At 46.6% G+C, this 25,267-nt stretch overlaps 1 protein-coding gene across 6 annotated transcripts in view; it reads right to left on the bottom strand.

Annotated features, from left to right (window-relative positions):
• Window positions 1–25,267, bottom strand: part of AATF (apoptosis antagonizing transcription factor) — a 77,216-nt gene that overhangs the window by 39,825 nt on the left and 12,124 nt on the right. For all 6 annotated transcript variants that reach the window (XR_008327821.1, XR_008327824.1, XR_008327823.1 and 3 more), the window contains exons 5-8: window positions 10,316–10,430; window positions 8,804–8,999; window positions 7,559–7,723; window positions 6,732–6,815 (exon numbers count right to left, since the gene is read on the bottom strand). Coding sequence is in view for 2 of the 6 variants with exons in the window: in XM_053367494.1 (XP_053223469.1) it covers window positions 6,732–6,815; window positions 7,559–7,723; window positions 8,804–8,999; window positions 10,316–10,430 (560 nt within the window). In the remaining 4 variants the exon portion in view is untranslated. The remainder of the gene's footprint in view (window positions 1–6,731; window positions 6,816–7,558; window positions 7,724–8,803; window positions 9,000–10,315; window positions 10,431–25,267) is intronic.

The raw sequence follows: 25,267 nt of genomic DNA, 5'->3' as shown, positions 1-25,267 counted from the left end.
AGCAGCAAAATCTTTTCTTTCTTTTTTTAATTCCAGCACAGGGCCTTTAATAAAGAAGAAGGGAAGGTGGGGGGGAGGAATGAGAAAGAAAAAGAACACCACTCTCCATTCCTGAAGTTGTAATATTTCATTAGGCTCAGCAATCCCAGTTAGAATTTATTAGTCAAAACAGAAAAACTCTAGTCAGACCCCCACGTATTCCATTAGGAGTGACAGATGGAGTCTCCCAGTGTCTAATTATTAAGTAGGAAACGCAAGTAAATCACACTATCAGCACTAAGCCCCCGATGTGTGAAGATTGAGGCAGAGGGAAAGGAAATGGTGGTGGTTGAGGAACTGGGATAAAACTGTGGCTGGCGAGTTCTCTCAATCAAACTGGCACCAAACGACTTCCACTGAAGCAAATCTCCTAATATGGCCCCCTTATAGCCTGCCTCGGAAGGCTGAAACTTGCCAAGGTCAGCGGCAGGAAGTCTTTCTCAGCCCAGGGACCACATTCCCTTCTGGGCAAGCTTCCAAGGGCCACGGTCCCAGTGGCAGGCAAAGCCAGGGGCATAAAGAAAACAGAGTTCAAGCGATGCCAACGTTCCCTTTGCACCACGGGAGAGTTACTACACACGCCTCACACTTTTGCGATGTAGGGAAATGCACACAGGGGGCAAATGCCCCGGAAAGTATGCCAATATGTGTATGTCTGTGATGTGCTTTTTAAAAACGTACATGAAAACGTGTCTAATGTGCACTGGAAAGCATGCACAGTCAGGGCAGACGGTGCACAAAAATGCCTATTTTAGCGGCAAGTCAGGTGGGTGCAATTTTTCATTTTGTTTTTTTAAGATAAAAAAGGGGGGGAGGGTCCAATGATTGAGCATATATGAAATGGAGCAGAATTGAAACAGGTGGACCTGCCCTTCCTAGCTATGCATAATCTCCAAGTTCAGAGAAAGCATGTCTCTGAGTACAGAGTAGCTGGGGGAACTTGGGGGGGGGCTTTCCAAAGGCACTTCGTTTGGTAATTTGGGCTGATTAGATAGGCCCTTGGTTTTTTCTGATGTTCTCATTCATCCTCCATCTCTGTCCTTCTCTTTGTCCATTTACAAGATGCAATGGCGGCCGCCACCAACAGGGTTGGTTAGGCGAATTCAGGGAGGATCAAGGCCCAGGGATACTAGCCAAGATGGCTTTGTTCTGCCTCCGCTGTTGGGAGGCGGTAATGCTACTGGATGCCAGCTGCTGGCGGAAACAAGTGGGGAGACTGCTCTTGCACCCAGAGCCGTCTTGCAGACTTCCCACGGGTTATCTGGTTGTGATGAAAGGATGCTAGACTAGATGGGCCTTTGTCCTGACATCCAGCAGAACTCTTCCAATGTTCTTATACAGAGTTCATTATTGCCGTTGTTGTTTAAATTTCTATACCGCCCTTCATCCAAGGATCACAGGGTGGGTTACGTATTAAAAAACTCACACAAAAATGCATACCATAATAAGCAAAAAAAATACCCCCTTTCGTTTGTTGTTTAGTTGAGTCTGACTCTTCGTGACCCCATGCGCCAGAGCACGCCAGGCACTCCTGTCTTCCCGCAGTTTGGTCAAATTCATGTTGGTCGCTTCTATAACACTGTCCAATGCCCCCCTACCACAGTTTAAAAGGCCATAGATTTAATTAGCCAAAGGTCTGGAAGATGAGGAATGCTTCTTTTACTACCTGGCACCTCAAGATATGTAACAAAGACACCAGGCAAGGCTTCCTGGGGAGAGTATTCCACAAGCAGGGAGCCACCACAGAAAAGGCCCACTCTCGTGTTGCCAACTTCTCGCGGAGGAGGCACACGAAGAAGGACCTCCGATGAGGATCACAGTGTGTTGGCTACACACTGGGAAAGTATCTGCTGTTTTTGGGCAACAAGCTATCAGCAGCCAACAATGCACACTCAGAAAGGCAAAAGTGCCCCTCTAAAGCTGGTTACGGGCAAAAACCAACACTGAGAATTAGACCTCGCAAGTGCATGTCTAAATCCACTTGTGGAGAGTCACAGAAAGCTATCAGTTCTGCTTTAGGTTACAAATTAGCATTACTAACCATTACTCGACAGCATGCCTGTGTTCTACCTCCACAGTAGCTGACAGGGAGCTGAGAACTGCAGGTAGACAGGGTGCTGCTGGGCTCAGGTCTGGCTTTTGTGCTTCCCATTACTATCCACAATGGCCAGAGGCAATATGCTTCTGAATACCAGTTGCTGAAAACTGCAGGAGGGAAGAGGGCTGCTGTGCTCAAGCCCAGAGTTTGAGTTTCCCACAGGCATCTCACTGGCCACTGTGAGAACAGGATCCATTGGCCTGATCCAGCACGGCTCTTCTTAGCTTCTAAATGACAGCTTCACCACGAATATACCAACACTGATCCACAGCTGCTGAAGGTTAGCCATTAATTACATCTACCACTAGCTCAGTGACGACCCGCAAAAAAAGTAAATATAAAGAATGCCGCTGTGGAAAACTGTGTAACTGTGAAAAGCAACAGAAAAGAAGACGTGTCCTCTTCTTAGTAACCCATTAAGAGGAGCCCCCAAACCAAGCTTTAAAAACGTGCTATTAACCACCTACTCAGCCATTCCAGAGACACATGCTTATGATAAGATTATTGTATTGCCATTAACCTATGGAATGGTTGCAGGCAGCTCCTATTTCCGGGGGGGGGGGACGGACCCTCTAAATGCATCTAATGAGAGCCACAAGATCAACTGTCCATATTAATCGCTCACCAGTTTAATTAAGGTAAACCAACTTGTCAGGATGGGAGGAGGAGGAGGAGGAGAAAAAAAGCCCACTTCCTCTCTCCATTTTTCACCATTATTGACTTGTAATAGTTTGCCAGATTTTGTAATTACTTGTCTGCATGGCATTATCAGAAATCTTGTGTGTGTGTGTGTGTGCGCGTGTGTGCGCACACCACAAAAACACTGAAGTTGCTTTGTTTAAAGTCCGTTTTGTACATGACACGTCCCTGCAAAATCACAGCTGGAAGTGCTTAAGTAGTTAAAAGATGCAGAAATTAAGGATCCAAGAAGAGGCCGTCTAGTTCTGCAATCCTGTTCTCACAGCGGCCAACCAGACGCCCCAGGTGAGCACAAGGACAAGAGCATTATCCCTGCTTGCGATGCCTGGGATTCAGGAGCACACTGCCACGAAGAAAAGTGGAGAAATAAAATAATGTTCACCCTCTCTCCTAACATTAGAACTCGTGGACATACAATGAAGCTGAATGCTGGAAGATTCAGGCCAGAAAGGAGAAAGTCCCTTCATCACACAGAGCGCATAGTTGAACTACGGAACTCACTGCCACAAGAGGCAGCGACGACCAGCAAGCTGAATGGCTTTAAAATATGATTATAGGCAAAATTGTGGAGGCGAGGGCTATCAATGGCTACCAGCCATGACAGCTGTGCTCTTCCTTCGCAGCTGGAGGCAGGATATTTGTAGGTATCAATTTATGGGAATTGCAAGCGGGGAGAGTGCTGTTGTTGCACTCAGGTCCTGCTTTCGAACTTCTCATTTGGACATCTGGTTGGCCACTGTGAGAACAGGGTGCTGGACTCGATGGGCCACTGGCCTGATCCAAATGGGCTCTCTTCATTTCCTTGTGAGCCTAAAATCTGACTGTGATGGCGCCAGGGGTGCTTCCCTGATGAGAGCACTCTGCAATCAGAGAGCCGCAACTGAAAAAAGCCCCTTTTTTGTCTCTCCAACCCTCCATTCAGAAGAGGAAGCATGCAGAGAAGGGGCTCAGATAATGCTCATCTAGTCCATATAGGATCATGTGGGGAGTAGCAGGCCCAGGCATTCAGCACCTAGTCTTGGGTCAACTTTGATCAACTTTGATCGACCTAGGAACTCGTACCTAGGGGACTGCCTCTCCCGATATGCCCCACGAAGGACCTTAAGGTCCATAAATAGCAACACCCTAGAGGTCCTGGGCCCTAAAGAAGTTAGATTAGCCTCAACCAGAGCCAGGGCCTTCTCAACACTGGCTCCGGCCTGGTGGAACGCTCTGTCTCATGAGACCAGGGCCCTGCAGGATCGGATTTCTTTCTGCAGGGCCTGTAAGACAGAGTTGTTCTGCTTGGCCTTTGGCTTGGAATCAATTTGATTCCCTCCCCCTCTTTCTTTTTTCCTTTCTCCTTCTGCGATGGTACTCCTATTTGGGAACTTCCCTGGCTTTTTTCTGGCCCATGTAGGACCAGTCTGGATAGTTAGCCTTGGTGAAGACGTTTTCATCCCCAAACAAGTTTTTGATTTGAGTTTCCACCGAAATGAGGCTGCATTTTAATGTTGTGTTTTAATCTTGTTTTTTAAGTTGTATTTTGATCAATTGTTTTTATATTTGGTGTTAGCCGCCCTGAGCCCGGTCTTGGCTGGGGAGGGTGGGGTATAAATAAAATTTATTATTATTATTATGCTCTTCCCCTCCAACCCCTCGCTCCCCAGAAGCAGCTTCCCAGCTCTGGCTCACAGCCCTAACAAATAAAAAAGGAAGGTCCTTTATGAAGCCGCTTTTAAGTGTGAGGCTGGCAGAAAACACATGCATCCGCTCCCCAAGTTGCCTTTCAGGCTTGTCGTCGAAAAAGGCTCCAGGTCCAATTTCTTTGCCAAATCCCACTGAACAGGAGGAAAATGAACCAGGTCAGTGGAACAGGTACGGCTACACAGAGCCTGTCAAGGTGGCCTAGCATTCCCACAATTACTTGGGACACAATGATGTGGTAATCTTTTAACAGATCATCTCCCCCAAGAAGCATATTGGGGATTGGAAAGGAGGGAGAGAAGCTGGTGGGTGGGTGGGTGGGTGGGTGAAGCAAAAAGAAGCAGAAGAAGAAGAAGAAAAGAAAAACGAAGGTGTATTTCTCAGCTGAGCAGATGTCTTGAGCGTGATGTACGAGGCACGGATAAGCTGTCGCAGCCCGCTGCCAAATCCAGAGAAGTGATTGAAGCCCCCACGCATCCCAAGGACCGTATTTAGAGACAGTAGGGTAGCCAGGAGTCAGGACCAGCCCCTGCTGAGCTGCCAGATGTTGGCAGCACCTGGAAAACGTCCTCCTCTCCCCCCCGCCTCTCCCTCTTGCTCTCTGTTCAAGCAGGTGCAGCCTAACAGCAGCAAGTCTAAGCGACGAACGTGTGATATGTAAGTCATCCCCAAAGGCAGTTCCTCCCTCCTTTTGTACAGAGCCACCCACCATTTGCACACTCATCATTTGCACACCCACCATTCATGGCTCCTTTCTCCGTGCCCACTGCCCTCCCCTCGCACTTCGGGAAATGGCCAACCACACACAAAGCAGATCCTGGCAGCTCCATTTGCTTGAAAGTCAGGTGCTCCCATTCCCTTCCAAGACCTCTATTCGTTTTAATTTAGATTAACCCTGGCACCCCGATTAACTGAGGAGGGGGCAAAGTACCCCTGCCAAATACTCCCAATTTCTTGTCCCACCCCAGCGCTGTTCCAGAGGGCCCCTAAATCCCCCGTAGTACTTGAATAGCTGAAAAGCCATATTACAGAAAGAGAATTCTGCCTGCCCTTCTCTGTCTCCATCCTACTATGTTCATCTCTCTCTTTCTTTTCCTCCTTCCTCTCTCTGTGTGCACATATGCTACATGATTTATTTAAAGGATTTATAAACCACCCACCATTTGAAAACCATCCTGGCAGTGTACCAAAAAAAAGGAAAGGAGACACAAAAATACAAATTTACAACAGTAAGAACAGATTAAGTCCATTTGTAAAGCCAACGGGAACAATATCCAACAAAGCTACCCCTGAAAAAGCCTGGTTCATTATCACCATTATTATTATTATTATTATTATTATTATTATTATTATTAGGCCTTAAGGAGATGCCTTTCAAAAAAAGAAAAAAAGGACTGTTGATATTATCCTATATGGCTACAAGCTGTGAAACTGAGAACTTTGTTGCTGGGGCTGCGGTGTGTGTGTGCCATTTATAGCATGTAAAGCTGGGGTGGGGACACTCAAGCACAGAAACTTTGCCCAGGCCACGCTGCTCGCTGGCCCCACTTTCTTCACCCTAAAGGTAAAGGGACCCCTGACCATTGGGTCCAGTCGTGTCCGACTCTGGGGTTGTGGCGCTCATCTCGCTTTATTGGCCGAGGGAGCCGGCGTACAGCTTCCGGGTCATGTGGCCAGCATGACTAAGCCGCTTCTGGCGAACCAGAGCAGCGCACGGAAACGCTGTTTACTTTGACGTGCTTTCGAACTGCTAGGTGGGCAGGAGCAGGGATCGAGCAATGGGAGCTCACCCCGTTGCGGGGATTCAAACCGCCGACCTTCTGATCGGCAAGTCCTAGGCTCTGTGGTTTAACCCACAGCGCCACCCGCGTCCCTTTTTCCGCCCTACTCTAGCGATAACACCACTTGCTTGCCTCAAGGGAGAGCAGTGTGTCTGGGCACACCCACTTTTGCCACCACGAGTATGTGCTCCACTGAAGGCTGCGCATGATGGAACAGCTACAAAAGTCCCCCCCCCCCCGCAATTCCTTTTACAAAGGAGCTCCCCATGGAAAAAGGAACGGTGCTATCTCCCAGGGGGTGGTGGGCCCGAGATAGCTGTTCATTTACATGCATGAAAAGCGGAGCACATATGGGCAAAGACACACAGGGGCTTGCAACTATTTCTGCTCGGCTTAAAAGTTTCCCCCCACTGCCACAAGGCCCCCACCTGATGGTAGAAGTCGTCGTCATCAAAGATCTCCTCGTCCAGGTCTTTGAGGTGCGCGTTGGATGTTGTTGGCGGAAGGGCCTCCTAGTAAGGCAAGAGAAAAATCATGAATACTCTCTGGGCTTGAACCTGGGCTCAAGACGCTGCTTTCTCAGTGGCCCCTGTGACCACAGAGCTGCTGAGAAGCCACGACGACATACCGCAACTTGGCTTTATAAAATAAACTCAAAGAGGCTTAAGGATGTTGGTTTAGGAACCTGCGGTCCCTCCAGGTGTTGCTGGACTACAACTCCCATCATCTCCAACCGCTGGCTGGGGCTGATGGGAGTTGGGAGTCTTCTCAACAAAATCTGGAGGGCCACGGGATCCCCATCTCTGGTTCAGGGGACCAGGACCTAGCTGCCCCCAAGCCTGTTCTCTCTCCCCCACTCCTTGGAGCCATTGCCTCACCAATTTCCCAGTGGGGGTTCCCCAGTGGCAGGCTATGACAGAGTCCCCAACAGAAATCTAACCCATCGTCACTTTGGTGCTTAAAATCCCTGAACCACAGCTTACTCATTTATTAAATTTATTCCCCATCCAAAAGAGGAACCCAAAGGAGCTCAGGGAATATAGCCTATGGCAAGTCAAAGACCTTTTGCTAGCTTCGCTTGCAAACCTTACAATCTTTTCACTCCGCTGCGTTACAAAATTCCTTCTCGGCCTGCCTTCTTCCAGCGATCTTCTCAAAACAAGAAAGGTGCCTTGCTCTCAAACTGCAGCAGCCAATCTGTTTCCTTCCTCACTACCCCCCCCCCCCGGCCCACCCACCCAAATCTCCAGCTTACCGCCTGTCCTGGCAAAGTGTCTGGCAACGGCTCAGGGGCTGGCTGCAGCTTCCCCAGTACCCTGTAGGCTGACCGCTTGGTCCTCGTCCGCCGGAGCAACCTCTCTCGGTCCATCAAGATGTGATCGATCTGGGTCAGGATGGAACGCTCAAAGGCACCAAAACCCTGGAGGGACATTAACCAAGGTCAGACAAATGCAGGGAAAGCCATCTTCCGTTCCCCTGCCCCAATCTTTCTGTCCCAGTGGATAAGCTGGAAAGTATTTCCTACGTGAGTGAGGCTTTAACTTGCGATTTCAGTTATCCGTCTCCAATAGATGGCTGGACCAGAGAGCATTTTCAGTTCCCTCCAATTAGTTAATCCTCCTTCCTAAATGGTCAGCCAAGGATTTTCCCAGAGGCATCTGAAGGAGCATCTCCACCCCCACCGTTCAGCCCAGACACTGAGGTCCAGCTGCAAGGAGGACCTTCTGGTGGTTCCCTCCCTGCAAGAAGTGAGGTTACAGGGAACCAGGCAGAGGGCCTTCTCGGTAGTGGCGCCCGCCCTGTGGAACGCCCTCCCATCAGATGTCAAGGAAATAAACAACTATCTGACTTTTAGAAGACTTCTGAAGGCAGCCCTGTTTAGGGAAGTTTTCAATGTTTGATGTTTTATCGTGTGTTTTTTTCTGTTGGGAGTCGGCCAGAGTGGTTGGGTAGGCCCGGCCAGATGGGCAGGGTAAGAGCAGTGGACTTGTAATCTGGTGAACCAGGTTCGATTCCCTGCTCCTCCACATGCAGCTGCTGGATGACCTTGGGCCAGTCACACTTCTCCGCAGTCTCTCAGCCTCACTCACCTCACAGAGTGTTTGTTGTGGGGGAGGAAGGGAAAGGAGAATGTTAGCCGCTTTGAGACTCCTTTGGGTAGTGATAAAGCAGGATATCAAATCCAAACTCCTCTTCTTCTTCTTACTATTACTATTTTCAATTTCTTGATGCAGGTGCTATTATGTATGTATGCAAGTATGCATTGAATTTGTATACCGCCTTTCACCTATAGCACTCAGGGCAGTTCACAATGCATTTTTACACGCACACGTTTTACACGTTTATGTAGCTTTTTCTTTCCCTTTTAGGTTTTCAAAGTGGGGATCTACACAAGATGCAGCTTTCCCTGACAATGGGATCTTAGCACTGCAAGGCAGCCACAAGCCACACGTGGCCTATGACCTGCGCCCACCCCCCAAAAGAGAGGCGCGACTCTTGCCTTCCCCAGCTTCCCAGAAGCCAGCTTGGTCCTATCATGCCACTTCTGCAGCGTGCTGTTCCGATAGGACCGGAAGTCGGCAAACCGCTTGGCCGCGAACTCTGGATAATCGTCCATTCCCAGCTTCCGCTTCCTCTCCTTGTCTTCCATCTCAGCTTGGTCATCGTCGTCATCGCCGCTTGGGATCTCCTCGTTGCTAAAAAAAAGGGGGGGGGAGATCAAGAACGTGTAACTCAACACATTTATTTATTTATTTATTTATTTATTTATTTATTTAGCAATATACCACTATATGATTTGGGGGGGGCAGGGATGGGGGACGACCTCTAAGTGGCTTTCAACAAATATAAAACATTGAATTTATCGGTTTAAAAATGGGTTAAAAAACAAGTATTAAAGCATATCCAGAAGGTGATGAAAAGCAACACTGGCTTAAGAGGGATAAAACACATGTGACATCTACACATCTGGATGGGCTTGCCTAAACAGAAATGTTTTAAGCATGCACCGGAAACAGCAAAGACGCTTGCCTAATGTCAACAGGCAAGGAGGGTTTGTGCTGCCACAGCAAAAAGTTGAATTCTCGCCAGTGTGGAACGATTACTATGTGGGACCCATAGCCATGCCAGTTCTGCAGACCCAAGGAGATGAACCGGCACATATGGGGTAAAGCAATCCTGCAAGGAAACTGGTCCCAACCTGTTAAGGGCTCTATATATACCTATATTAGCACTTTGAACTTGGTCCGGTAGCAACGCAGCACCCTTGTTCCGAAATCTTCCCCAGATGAGAGCAGCCAACTCACGAGTGCTCTCAGAGCCCCCCCCCCCAAACGTCATCTTCCCTTATGACAGTTCTGGGTGAGTCCCTAACTGCTGGGTTCTCCCCCTGGGGCTTACTTGGCAAATCTCCTTTCCCCCCTCCTTCAACATCTACTCCCATAAAGGAGGAAAAGTTACAGCATTTGGAACGTGCTCTTGAACTGAGATCATAATGCCTCTTACATGCCTGGGTGCAGAGACGCATAGGGGCAGGGTGGGGCAGAATGCAAAAAAACTAATTATCATTTTATTTATTAAATTTGCATGCAGTCGGGGTCATCTGAAGATCACAAGGCCGTTCACAACATAAACATACAAAATGAGAACACAAAACACATAATAAAAACCTCTTTAACTTTTCCAGGGGTGGAGCGTAGCTTATTGTACAGCTCTCAGTTCCAGAACCAATCGCTTCACCCACTTTTTGCCCTCCGACTGACATGGAACTTGGGAACAAAGGAAGCTGGTCTATAACAAGGCAGGGTCCATCTACCTCAGTACTGTCTACACTGGCCGGCAGCAACTCCCAAGGTTTAAGACAGGAGTCTTTCCCAGCCCTAACTGGAGAGGCCGGGGATTGAACCAGAGACCGGCAGATTCTCTACCCACTAAGTTATGGGCCTTTTCCCTTTCCAGCCAGAGGGAAAAGCTTCCCCAGCCTCAACAGAACTGCCATTGTTTTTGCATTTACCTGTCCTCTTTCCCTTGCTCTCCATCTACCAGATGTCTCGTGCCCGAGTACTGGTGCAAAAGCTCGTCCTGAAGATCCACCAGGGTCCTCAGCAAAGCCTTGAGGGCTTTGTGATCTGCGGAACAAAATGGAAATGGCATTTAATGTTTCCCAAAGAGTCACTACCAGAAAAGCTTCAAAGACAGGAGATCTTGGGGGGTGGGGGTGGAGAGAGAGAATAATCGAGGACCTTGCAGGCAGCAGGTGGGGCAGCAATTTTGACACGTCCACACACACACCCCATGTGACTTCTCCAGTGGCAGCAGGAAGACCATGCTATTTGCCATTGCACTTTTAAGTTCTTCGTCCAGGAAGAAAACGAACGAACAAACAATGGGAATAAATTTGCACATCTTTGCACGCTGGCCACAAAGAGTTTTCTGCAGAATCCAGAACGGTGAAAGCGGTGAAGAATTAAGACATGCAAAGGGTGCTAGCAAAGTCGCTTGAATAAGGCAGAGGGAGCCCAGGGAGGAAAGAAATCTCGGTTAATGCTTCACGGAGCAAAACCAAACAAGAACAGTGCACCGTTCGAGGAGAAATAAACAGAGAGCTTTTGCCTTTCAGGGGCCTGCCTTTTTGAGAGAAGAATTAGGTGCAACTAAACCTGCCTCAACTAGACACCCAAGCAGAGCATGTGTTACCTCCACAAAGATCATGTCACTCTGGCTAGTTGCTAAGCAACACCTCTGCCCCTCCCACCCACCTTGGGAGAACACAATTAACTCTTAAGTTGCAAACGAAATGATCCCTTCTGTTGAACTCCCAACAAAGGGAAGGTAAGAAAGAGTCCTAGGAAAGGGGTGCAGAACTGAAGGACCTTCACCTTCTGCTGAACCACAACTCCCATCTTTCCTGGCCACTGGAGGATGATGGGAACTGGAGTTCGACTACACCTGCGAGGGCCACCGGTTCCCCACCACTGCTCTTAGGGGGAGGGAGTGGGAATGTAGGAAGCTGCCTTAAACCAGCTCAGACTACCTGCCCATCTAGTCCAGGGTTTCCCAAACTTGGGTCTCCAGTGGTTTTTTGGACTACAACTCACATCATGCCTAGCTAGCAGGACCAGTGGTCAGAGATTATGGGAATTGTAGTCCAACAACAGCTGGAGACTCAACCTTGGGAAACACTGATCTAGTCCAATACTGCCTACTCTGACCAGCAGCAGCTCTCCAGGGCTTCAGGGAAAGGCAGGTGTATCCTATCACCTCCTGCAGGAGCCTTTTAAGCCTGAGGTGCCGGGGGCTTAGCTTGGAGCCCTCTGCATGCAAAGGGGGCAGTCGGCCACTAAGGTACAGCTCCTCTCAACTTGCTTTAATGCAGGGTTGAGGAACTTCAGACTTTGGAGGGTGGAACCAACCTGGCCCTGAAGGCTCCTCGATTCAGCCCTGGGGATCCTGCTAAAGTCCCATCCCTCACTGCCTGGCTTCAAACCCTCCTCTGGTGATTTTACCTGGCTGGGAAAAGCACCCTTGAACTGAGAGAGACTACCTCTTGCTTGGCTAGATGGAGCTTGTTGCGTGTCTGGCCATTATCATTATTTTATTTTATATCCCATTGTTCTTTCCAAAGGAGCCCAGGGCAGCAAAAGCATAACTAAAACTAGATCACTAGAAACCCTATAAAAGCTGCTTAAATGGATGAACAAAGTCTCGTAACCGATGATTTCAGGGTTGCCGGAAACATGGATCTCTCAGCCATCCAATGGCTGGGTGAACCAGAATGCCTTTTGAATTCCACTGAAAAGTCAATAATGAGAGAGAGAGATGCGTGTCGCGAGGGAGGGCATTCTACAAGCAGGTAGAACCCCCACCAAGAAGGCTCTGCTGCGGGTCAGCGCCAACCATGCAATACACAGTGGTGGTTGACACCAACAAAGTCACACCTGCCAATCACAGAGTCTTGATGACTGATGTGGCCCCCAGAACATTGCCCATGATGGAATGCACACCTTGGGGGGAAAAGGGCACCCCATGCCTGCCTTAAGGGTCAAGTAGGGACACATATCCCCTAACATTACATAAATATTTGTGTGCAGGGGTGGAAATAGGCTGGCTGTTTGGTTTTTCTTAATGCTTAAAATCATGGGTAGGCAAACTAAGGCCCAGGTGCCGGATCTGGCCCAACCGCCTTCTAAATCCAGCCCGCGGACAGTCCGGGAATCAGCCTGTTTTTACATGAGTAGGATGTGCCCTTTTATTTTAATCTCTGGGTTATTTGTGGGGCCTGCCTGGTGTTTTTACATGAGTAGAATGTGTGCTTTTATTTAAAATGCATCTCTGGATTATTTGTGCGGCATAGGAATTCGTTCATTATTTTTTTTCAAAATATAGTCCGGCCCCCCCACAAGGTCTGACGGACAGTGGACCAGCCCCCTGCTGAAAAGGTCTGCTGACCCCTGCTTAAATCTACAAGGCTGCTTGTAAGCCCGTATTTTTGGACTGAGGAGAGGGAGGAAAGCGCCTCTTTTCTCACCCACCCAGCCACCCCCCACCTTCAGCTTGCCATCTTGTTAAAAAATGAGGGTGGGCCCCCAAACCCATTTATAGCAAATGGGGGCTTACGTGGTGGCGAGGGAGGAAGCACAAAAGGAGCCATCGTATCACCCTGTGTGACAAGTGGCAGGCAGGCAAGAGAACAAAGCGAAGATAAGGTGGGGAATTATTTTCACCATCAAGCACATTACACATGTTTATTCCTGAATGGCGAGGAGCGCCGCAAGATATATGACGGCGGGGAGAGAGGAGAGGAGCGGCGGCCGCCCGGGGAGGGGGGGGTGGAAAGGGGGTCACATCCGCTGCAGCTGACACTCAACATATGCAAAAGAGACGGCAACAGAGGTTATTATATTTGGGTCTGAGAGACACTGCCTGAAAAGGCTCAGAGAGAAGAAGAGAGAGAGAGAGAGAGAGAGAGAGAGAGAGAGAGAGAGAGAGAGAGAGAGAGGGAACAGAGGTGCAAAAGAAATACAGGTTGGGGAGAAATCCGCCATCCCATACAAACTGTTTGCTTGGATAAATTAATTTTTTTAAAGCAAAACTGAAATAAATAACTGTGTGTGGGGTTTCCCTGTAAGAAAATGAATAAAACAAGCATCCCTTCACACACCCCAAAAAAGAAGTAAACGAGGCCTTAACTTTAATTCTGCTTACCTGGGAATAAGTCCTACTGAAGAGGGCTTACCTCTGGAGCAGGTATCCTACATTTAAAGCACATTTACTGCCCCCACCCACCGACCCACCCAGAATCCTGGCAATTGTGGTTTATTAAGGGTGATGGGAATTGTATCCACGGCTCCCATGATTCTTTAAAGAGGAATTGTGAGTTTTAAATGTGTGTTGGGTGTGCTTTCAATGAGTGGATCTGTCCCTGGTGAGGTTTGCGTTGTGAATGGGAAAATGCTCCCATGTAAAACTTTCTGACTTAACTCTTGAGTAAGCAAGCACAAGACCGTGCTATAAGCAACTGACAAAAGGGGGGTCAACTCATTTAGCCCCAGTTTAGGTTACTAAGAATAATAACAATAACACATTTAAATAGCTTTGAAGTCTCTATTTGGTCACTTACTTGCTGTGGGGCTGTGTCCAATGTTTGTACAACTCAGAAGAGACCCATTGAAATGTATGGTCATGACTATACCTAGATGCACAGGGGATGTATTAAACTAAGTTCTACTCAATGCTGATCCATTGGAATTAATGGACCTATGATAGACAAGTGCATTAATTTCAGTGAGTCTACTCTGAGCTTGACTAAGATTGGATACAATCTATGGGTAGTGGTCAACAAGAGTCCTACTCAGAGTAGACCCAATGAAGTTAAATCGACATGACTTACCTTGGTTCATTTCAGCGGGTCAACCCTGAGAAAGACATAGCTGAATATAACTATAATTTTTAATCTGTAGTTTTATTTTATAACACATATTGTTTAACTGCTGACTATATTTCAAAGAGGGTGAGGCCAACTTGTTTTAACTTTCTGTCCTATAATCAATAATTTTACTGTTAACTGCTATATATTTTGGAAAGTTGTTTGTGTGCTATGAATTTGGACACCTCTTAAAACATTATAACCAGATTGCGCATAATGGTTCCTGAGATCAAATAGCAGGCTTTCATCTATGTTTAGATACAGCAAGAAGATGGCTGACGCAAGCATTCCAAACAGTGATGATTTGAACCACAGATCTCAAAACTTCACTGACTTTTTGCTTCCCTTAATTCCTAAGCAATGCATCCATAACTATCAGGACCAGTGGACAGAGATGATGGGAATTGTAGTCCCAAAACATCTGGAGGGCCAGTGTTTGCCTATGCCTTATATACAAAATATACTGCATGCATTCACACACACGGCAGCCCTCAAGATGCAACCCTCCGCATGCAACCCTAACCCACCCTGACAACAGGGATTTTGCTAAAGTTAAATGCTGGACAAGATGGGCCTTTAGCCTGACAAAGCAGGCTCTTATGTTCTTAACCCCTGGCATCTCCAAGCAGGGCTGGGTATGTTAATGGACTGGAATCCTCAAGAGCCACGGCCAATCGGAATGCTGGCCTGGATGGACCAATGGCCTAACTCAATATAAGGCAGTTTCCTATGTGCCTATTTAATTCAACCCTTCTTCATTCAGAGCCATGAGGACCTGAATCTATTTTTTGGTGAAGATGGCAGAGCATGACCTGTTTTGCACTCAAAAGGTGCCAGGTTCAATCCCTGCCATCTCCAGGTGGGGCTGAGTGTGTCCGAAACCCTGCAGAGCTGCTGCCAGTCAGTGCAGACAACACAGAGCTAGATGGACCAATGGCCAGAAGTTTCCTTCAGCTGCTGCTGGGTTGGTGATAATTCAACACCTTAGCAAAGGGAAGGGCCTGGATGTCGTTCGACTCCAGGCTCCCATCAGCCCCAGCCAGCATGGCCGGGGATGATGTGAGTTGTAGCCTAGAGGGCACCAATGGCTTCCCCCATCCACGCTTATATGCTCAGATGCTCGGTGTGCACGCACACAGCTGCAAAATTTTGCAGGCACAGAATTATTACAAATATACAGACCAACATGAATATATATTCTCTTCTCCTGAAACCTCCCGCCCTAACTCAAGACAAGTTATTACGGCAAAACCAAGGTTGTACGTCACTTTTCTCTGTCCAGTTTGGACATTTAGGATTAAGAGGGACTACTCTCGTTCCTTTTCACAGACAGCTCTGAGACCAGAGTTAAACCGTAGGTCAAACGCAACGCTCAATACGTTGGCCCAAGAACAATACTTCTCATTCAAACCCATAAGCTAGGACCGCCCCCCCCCGGTTCCCGCACCGTCTCCCCGCCTGCCCCCCCTCCCCAGCCTACCCCAGGCGCTAGGCTAGTCATCCCCAGCAATTAATCCCCCAAGAAACACGTTTGATTAAATCTTTTCAAGCAAATCCTTTGCTTTGCTTTTGTTAGTTCACTTCTTGTCAACATCTATTAAAATATGCCTTTAATTCTCCCACAATCTTAAAAAACACTGATTCCACTGTCTTCAACTTTAATCAACTGTATGGCTGGCATTTTTCATTTCATAATAATGCACTGGTTGGAATTCAAGAGGCAGGCTCAACATCAATCATTCCGCAAGAATTTTTCCACTGCAATAAATATGCAAATGAGCAAAAGCCAGTCAGTCGTATTTCAGGCCCGACTTGCTAGTGTTTTAAAAAAAGGGGGGGGAGAGAGAGACACAAATTTATTAATTGCCGTTGGCCAGCGGAATCCTATTACTTTGGGCATTGATTACAAAGCTGTGTGAGTGATTATCGTGCAACTCGCGGGCTATCCAGGCATGAGGAAAAATTATTAAAGCAAGGGAGAGATTATCAACTCAGAATAACAATAAGCTTTAACATTTTAAGGCCTCTAACTTTGGCAACAAAGAAGTTACGTCACCGCTCCGTTGCGTCACCATCCCCTAAAGTTGGGCAGTGGCCTGTAGGAGAGTCAGCGCTGTCCTCCCAGCCGCATTATCCGCCAGATTTAGCGCAGAAAGGTTGGCATTTGAAACATGGCCGTTCACAGACGAAGCGGGGGGGACGTGTGTGTGTGGTGTTCCTCCTTCCCTCCCCCTCCGGATGAACCATAATTCCCATATTCCATTTAAAAACAAGATTTAAGTTTCTAGTATATTTATAGCACCTATAGCGATTAAAGAGGCAAACTGTAGCAGGCATGATTATTCTAACTTTTTGTGAGAAATTAGCGTGCTCTCAACCTTTGCCCCCACTCCAACAACCCAAAAAAATTCCTGCAAACATTTTTTGGGGTGCGGGTTATCAGGCGAAGGCTGTAGCTGAAGCACCTGCTCTGCATGCAGTTCCCAGCTTCAATCTCCAGGCAGGGCCGGCAGAGAGACTCCTGCCCAAAACCCCGGAGAGCTGCTGCCAGTCAGTGTAGGCAATGCTAAGTTAGATGGGCCATTGGTCTGACTCATTGTACGACAACTTCCTGTGTTTTCCAGGTTTGAATCAAGGTGCTCGCATTCACGTTTTAAAGCAGGCATCCCCAAACTCGGCCCTCCAGATGTTTTGGGACTACAACTCCCATCATCCCTAGCTAACAGGACCGGTGGTCAGGGATGGTGGGAATTGTAGTCCCAAAACATCTGGAGGACTGAGTTTGGGGGTGCCTGTTTTAAAGCTTTAAAAGGCATGGGGCCTAAATATTTGCAGGAACGCCTTCTTTCCTATCAACCTTCCTGTGTTTTAAGGTCAACAGGTAAGACCCTCTTTGTGGTTCGTATGTGGGATGAAGCACATGGCTTGGGGAAGGGTCTTTCCAACAGCAGCTGCTCTCGCACGTGGAACTCCCTCCCTACTAAGCTGCGCCTGGCTCCATCTCTTTATATAGTTTGAGGTAGGCAGCTAAGATGCAACCTTTATCAGCAGCTGTTTGAAGGAAAAGAGACCTGATTTAGAGAAATATTAGCGGCGGCTGCCATCAGTTAATTCAGCAATTGTTTGAGAGTTGCTGTGAATGATCTCATGGGACAGAAGCGGTCGGGCAGTCCTTAAGGCCTGAGTTGTTCAGGGCTTTGTATATTAATACAAGAACTTGTAGAAGGGCAGCCAGTTTAGCAGATGTTTCAGGAGAGGCGGCACCATCAGTCCCCTCAGCGCTCTAGCGCTAAGCTAGCTCTGGCTCGTGAACCAGGCCCAAGGGCAGCCCCACACAGAGCGCACTGCAGTAATCTAGTCCCGAGATTTCATTAAAAATATTTCTTCAGAGCAAAAACCCTCCCAGGGCATGCATAATATCTGAAAGACAGCCTCCTTCGCTACAGACCTTCTCAGGTGTGAGAGGAGCAGAAGGTAACCTCTTGGTGGTTCCTCCACCCTCAGATGCTTGGGGAGGGCAGGAGAAGGCATTGCTGTGGCACCTCTAATCTCCCTCCCCACAGAGATGTATCTGGTAGCTTCATAGTATAGCTTTTGGTGAATGCTGAAGACGCATCTCTTTACCCTGGCTTCCGACACTCGAGGTGCTGGGAAGCCCAGCCAGATGGGCAGGGTGTAAATAATAAATTTATTTTTTATTATTATTATTATTATTATTATTATTATTATTATTATTATTATTAGACCCATTTTATTTTGGTGATTTTAAGCTGTTTAAAGCTGTTATTAATACTGTGTTTTAATGTTGCAACTCTCCCTGCAACCTTAGGGTGAAGGGTGGGTAATACAGTGGTACCTCGGTTCTCAAAATGTCTCCGTTGACAAATGTTTCAGAACCCGAACGCCAAAAACCTGGAAGTAAATGCTTCCGTTTTCAAACGCACCTCGGAAGTCGAACGGCTTCCGCTGCGTGTTTTTTCAATTTCCTCAACTGCATTTGCAGCCAGCCCTTTGTGCCTCAGTTTTCAAACGTTTCAGAACTCGGACGGTCTTCCATAAGATATTACGTTAAGAGAACCGAGGTACCACTGTAAATAATAATAAACAAAACTTTTTAAAAGAAAAGCTAAGAGGCTATTCCCAATTTTCTGCAAGCGCCTATTAAAAAAAATTGACAGATTTCTCAAGAAATCCATTTTATGTTTATTAAAAAGAAGGCCACGCCCTCCAATGCCTTGCTGTTCCAATTTCCGGCATGCCCCTGCTCCCATCCCACAAAAGTACTGTGGCTGCAGAGTGCCAGATTTCTCTCCCCCTCCCCCAGAAAAAACAAACCCTACTTGTTACAAGATTAAATGATTTATATATTGTTTAAATAACTAGGATTCCCAGCTGTTTCCCCAACAGCATGAAGTACAGGCTTCCAGCTCTAGCAGTGATTGAAACAGTGCCTGCTGAAGATTAGCTATAAATAAAATAGCTTGAACTGTAAACAGAGGGGAGGGAGGGAGGGAGAGAGTTGGTAATTAGCAGTCAGATCCTGCAAGGTGCCAGGGTTAATTAAAAAAAGAAAAAGTGCAAAATTATGGCTTGAAAGCAGCAGGACCATAGGAAGCTGCTTTATACCATGCCAGATTATTTGACCATCAAGTACAGTAGTGTCTACTCAGATCGGCAGTGGCGGCCCTTTTAGGGTTTCAAGCAGACAGAGAGAGGTCTTTCCCAGAAACTAGAAAACCCTACAACTGGACAGGTCGGGGACTGAGCCCAGGTCCTTCTACATCAAAAGAGGGGGACCTATTGCCTCCTTGCCCAGATGTCGATGAACTATAACTCCCACCGTTCCCGGACAAGGACCATGTCTGCTGGCGCTAATGGGAGTTGCAGTTCCCATTTCTCTACATGCAACTCATATACTCTCGGTGGAGATTGGAGATTAGGGCAAATGGGCACTAAGCTCAGTCTGTCGCCCTCCACAAGCCCCCATCCTCACTAGCTTTAATTAAAACCAATCAGGTCCCATCATAGGCTCGGCCTCCCACCCTACCAGCGACAAAGGCTATCTATCGGCCAACAACACTGCGTGCTCTACCACCCATCCATTTGTTTTGCTTTTAGATCTCACTTTCTTGCTCCAAGCAGCTCTCAAAAGTAGCTGACAACCGATTCCCCACAGTAAAAGTTGTATTGACGTCTGGTAGCAGAAACCAGTGTTAGAAACTCCGGTGATATGAGCTAATTGCTAAATGCCACCTTAAACATAGGTTAGGGTTGCTGCAACGGAATGTCTAAGCAGCTTATTTTTTTGGCAGTGAAATTAATTTTTTTCCGACTCTTCTTCATTTCATTTCTATACCTCATTATATTATAAAAAATACTTTTTCATAATAAATTCATTTGTTTGGTTTTTCAGATTAAAATTTCACAGTCACACGTCCAACATCCAACATAAAAACAAGACCCCAAGGAATCTTTTGGACTTCCTCTCCACTTTGTGGGTCCTATTGTTAATCATTTCCTCCTGCATCTTTCATAATAATCCAAATATTTTACCTCTCCATTGTGTCCAAAATTCACCATTAAACTACAAGTGATATTCCAATCCTACTAATGATTTTAACTGTTTACAATGGTATTTAAGATAAGTTATATTTCTCCCCCATTCCTTATTAAAATTACTACTATTTTTCTTTTCATTTCTATACTTCTCTCTCTCTCTCTCTCTCTCTCTATATATATATATATCTCAAAGTGGTTTACAACACATTAAAACATCAAATGAAACAATCAAGAATAAAATAAATTCAAGCTTTAGGGAAATATTTCAGATCCTTCTCTAAGTGACATTTGGCTTTCCCCGTATTTATTTACCTGCTTAATTTATACAGCTGCCCCATAGCAGAAGTACTCTAGGAAGCCTATGTGTGGTGTAGTTGATTAGAGCATTGGACTAGGGCAGGAATAGGCAAACTCGGCCCTCCAGATGTTTTGAGATTACAATTCCCATCATCCCTGGCCCCCAGTCCTGTTAGCTAGGGATGATGGGTGTTGTAGTCCCAAAACATCTGGAGCGCAGAGTTTGCCTATGCCTGGACCAGGACCTAGAAGATCAGAGTTCACATCCCCACAGCCATGAAGCTCACTGGGTGAGTGACCTTGGGCCAGTCACCTTCTCTTAGCCTACCTCACAGGGTCATTGTAGGGATTAACTGAAGAGGGGGGTGAACCATGTAAACCTTGGAGAAAAAGGCAAGATATAAATGCAATCAATAAGCTTACTTGCTTAAGAAAGCTGGAGGGGAGATCTGGCATCCCGAGATCTCCATGTGGTCACAATTTAACCTGCAACAGTCACAAAATGCACCTGGAGAATTCTAACACTGGCAGGAACATAAAGAGTTAAGTTTTGTATATTTTTTTATTTACTGGATTAATACCATTACTAATTGCTGGAAAAGTTAGGAAAGTAGGGTGTTTTTTGCCACCAGTCCCGGCTGTTTAAATTCCTTTGCACCCCAATAATGGCAGGCTTCATCTTTTCTAGCTCCAAATGATTAGATAAGTTGGTATAAAATTATATTTGCTATTTATATATATCTATATATGATATTCCTTTAGCACTACAACCTCGAACCTGACATTGCTCGAGAATTCTAAGAAACCAAAGAAAAATCTGTGCCGTTTTGAAACCAGGGGTTAAAATTGGTGCAGTTTTCAAAAGGTTCGGTTCGCCATCTTGATTTTTTAAAAATGGCACCTGACTGTACCCAAATGTAGAGGAAAACTTGCTCCTTGACCTCAGGAACCATCATGGAAAATTTGGTTGTGATATCTTAAAAGGTGTTCAAATGCATAGGAAACGGACGGAGAATTCTCCAAATAGCAGGTTATATTTAACTAGCAGAACTTGCCCAGCACTGCCTGGGAATTTGTAGAAGACAAACAAAAAAAAGGTGATTTTTAAACGGATAGCGTAATTTAGGCCTGTCACACCAAAACCTCAGCAAAGTCACACCAGAGTCTGCCATCTTGATTCAAAATGGTGCCGGGTGTTCAAAAGCAAGGGAGTTGTCAGCAAAGAGGTCAAAGGCACAGGGACAATCTGGGAAGCTGGTGGTCCCTCGCTCTGTATCTGTTTTAACCGCATTTAAACCCTTTCCTTCAAGCTGAGTTGCACCCAAACTTCCTCCCCTTCAAAAAGGAGACCGTTCAGGATGAGCTGAAGCCCAAAAGTACACCCTCCCTGGGCTAAAGGCTGCAGGAGACGTGGGCAGAAATTTCAAAGCAACGGTTGCCACAAGCCATTGATGTTGCTCTGATCTGCTCTTTGGCCGCGGTGAGATGGAGAGGGCTGGAACGAAGGATGGAGATGCCTCCCATCACCACCACTATAGCCCCATTTCGTATAAGAAGAGACAATCAGATTGGCGGCTGAAACTCAATTCAATACTGGCAATGGGGTGGTGCCCCAAGTGCAGTGGGCTAGCTTAAAGAACGTAGCGGGCAGGTCACCTGGCACACACACACAGAGCTCTGCCCTTCATCTCCTTGCTGCCACCCCCCACAAAACTGCTGCCCAAGGCACCTGCTCCATTCTGCACAACGGTAGGGCCGGCTTTATGAAAGCTCCAGGTTAAGTGAAACGTTGTGCCCCATCAAATCTGTACGCACACACCTTACCCTGTTACTCCTTCCCTAGCCAACAGTGCCCAAGGCAAGTCCTTACCCCTGGATCAGAGGTGGGAGATCTCAAGCCCCTCCAGGCTTTGCTATCTGGCCCTCGGAACTCCGCCTTTCTTTTCTTTTCTTGACATTTAAAAAATCTTTATTAAACAGTCAACATTAACTTACACAACAATACAATATATACATCACACATCACAAATTGGACTACATACACTTACTTTGCAGAAAAGAAGAGAAAAATGAAATTAGAGAGAAAGATAAAAGATTAGAATAAATAAAATAAACTTCTGATTATTCTCATTGTACTGTTCCTCCTTTTGTTATTTTACGCACAGGGAATGCTGCCTTTCACTGGCCCTGCTCCACCCCAGGGCTTTTGCCTCCCTGCAATGTGTCCTCGAACTCCCATAATGCCTCTCGCATGCTGGGATGAGTGTGGGTGTGTAAAAACTGGCCTATTCTGCAAAAGCTGCTATTTACCTTTGCAGCTCCGACTACTTTTGCCTCTGGCCAGGACACCACTGGCATGCGGCCCCCAGGAGGTTGCCCAGAAAGAAATGTGGCCCTTGGGCTGAGGAAGTTTCCCTACCCTGAGGTATTCACCACCATCGCTCCCAGCCAAACAGGGCCTTAAAAAACGCCTAGCAATGAGGAAGAATAGTTTCCCTGATCGCTGAATTTCTATAGCTAACACTTCTCAGTCCACCACTGACTGTCACTCCTATTTCCCTCAGCCTTAAAAACGTGCAGTGTTATTCCTGACTTGAGAGAAAGGCTAGGGGTGAGTGGATAAGAGAAAATCAACAACACAGTCCTCTGGAAATTCAGCAAGATCTTTCTTTTTTTAAAAAAACGAACACAGAAAAGATCAATGCGCCACATGGAATTGATGTAGGAGACCCAACAGAGAATCACGGACCTTTTTCTGTATAAAGAATAGAAGGGTCCTGGGGAAACGTACCAGGGAGTAGAATTTTTAATTAATGCGTCTCTTTAATGTGCAAATCAAGCTCAGATTGCTAGTTCTGTCTTGCAATTGTTATGGAAAGTTGGGGGGGGCGGGGAGGAAAAAAAACTCCCTAACATTAATTGAACATGCAAAACCCCTAAACACAAGCATCCCAAGAGGAGTTGAAAGAGCAGTGGCAAGAGAAAACAAATTTATGGGAGTGGGGGGAGGAGGGAGGAGAGAGAGAGAGAGAGGTCAGTGGAGATATGGTAACTCACAGTAGGTGACTAAAAGCAAGCTGTAAACCTGGCCATGAATTGGCAATATTTTCAAGGCAGCTACAAAGGCAGTCAGTGTGGCATAGTGGTTAAAGCACAGGCCTAGAACCTGGGAGGTAAAAGGTAAAGGGACCCCTGACCGTTAGGTCCAGTCGTGGCCGACTCTGGGGTTGCGGCGCTCATCTCGTTTTATTGGCCAAGGGAGCCAGCATACAGCTTCCGGGTCATGTGGCCAGCATGACTAAGCCGCTCCTGACAAACCAGAGCAGAGCACGGAAATGCCGTTTACCTTCCCGCTGGAGCGGTACCTATTTATCTACTTGCACTTTGACGTGCTTTCGAACTGCTAGGTTGGCAAGAGCAGGGACTGAGCAACGAGAGCTCACCCCGTCATGGGGATTCGAACCGCTGACCTTCTGATCAGCAAGTCCTAGGCTCTGTGGTTTAACCCACGGCGCCACCCGTGTCCCAACAGAACCTGGGAGACCAGGGTTCAAATTCTCACTCTGTCAGGAATTGTGAGAAGAGACCCCTGAGGATCATCTAGAACAGTGGTTCTCAACCTGTGGGCCCCAGATGTTGTTGGACTACAACTCCTATCATCCCTGAGCTCTGGCCTTGCTAGGTAGGGGTGATGGGAGTTGTAGTCCAACAACATCTGGGGACCCACAGGTTGAGAAAGGCTGATCTAGAACATGGGTAGGCAAACTAAGGCCCAGGGGCCGGATCCGGCCCAATCGCCTTTTAAATCCGCCCTGCAGCGGTCCGAGAATCAGCATGTTTTTACATGAGTAGAATGTGTCCATTTATTTAAAATGCATCTCTGGGTTATTTGTGGGGCATAGGAATTCGTTCCATTTCCCCCCTCAAAATATAGCCCGGCCCCTGACAAGGTCTGAGGGACAGAGGACCGGCCCCCTGCTGAAAAAGTTTGCTGACCTCTGATCTAGTCCAACCCCCAGCAATGCAGGAATCCGGCCCACAGCCATCCCTTGGTGGGCTTGAACCACCGATCTTCTGGTTATCAGCCGGACGCACCGACCCATTGCACCACAGAATGTGCGTCGTTTGAGGAAAGGCGGGATATAATATGTAATAATACATAATAGTATATACCGGTACATGGTTCTTAGACCCTTCCCCCACCTCCCCTGTTCATTTTCTCCTCACAACAACCCTGCAGAGAAGGTGAGAAGCTGAGAGAGTACATCTGACATGAAGTCAACTCAGCAAATTTCAGAGCTGAGTAAGATCTGAACTTACTGGTGATGATGATGATGATGATGATAATTGTATTACTTATATCCCACTCATCCGGCTGTGTTGCGGGGATAAAATGTTAAGGGGAGAACCATCTACACCACCTTGAGCTAATTTGAGGAAACGGTCTTATATAAATGTAATAAATAGACAACAAGCACTGTATTGTATTTTTATGTTGTGATGTATGTATGCTGTATCTTCGGAAAATAAATACATACATTTAAATGCCTGCCGAAAATCTTTTAACAACAACTTCTAAATGCCTTCTGAGAACCTTTCTTTTCCGCCAGGCCTAGACAGGCAACTAAGAATACAACCTTCCACAATGGTAAGTTGATGTATGTTTTTAACTTTATGTATGGCTGTTATTGTAGAGTTTTATATTTTACTGTGGTAAGCCACTTTGATTTTTTTTTTTTTTAATGACATAGTGGTATGTAAATATTTTAATAACTAAACAAACAATTATTTATTTATTATTTTTAAATACACCCCCCCCCAATCAAACCACACTTTCCCAGAATTGGGACTCACGGCTACTTACAACCCCCCCAAAAAAATACAAACCGATAAAGCACAGAAAGCTAAAAAACATATAAAAGACTTATAATTAGTTTAAAAAACTAATTAAATTATAATGGAATTAAAAGGATGTGAAAACCGAATCTATTAAAGTTACAGACAGAAAAACCACAGATAGTAAAAACAGGACAGCGCTATTAAAAGCTCTTTCCTTAAACACAGTCTGTTCCCAAAAGGCCTGCCAGAACAAAACAGTCTTCACAAACAAAAGTGTAAAACTGAAACAACCGACACCTTTTCCTGCTGATATAAAGGAAAGCGGCAGCAGTTTAGGAGGTGGTT

Source organism: Podarcis raffonei, chromosome 15, assembly GCF_027172205.1.
Source record: "Podarcis raffonei isolate rPodRaf1 chromosome 15, rPodRaf1.pri, whole genome shotgun sequence".
In the NCBI taxonomy this organism is placed as follows: Eukaryota; Metazoa; Chordata; class Lepidosauria; order Squamata; family Lacertidae; genus Podarcis; species Podarcis raffonei.
Note: the sequence above shows the minus strand (reverse complement) of the source record. Positions and strands in the feature narration are given on the sequence as shown.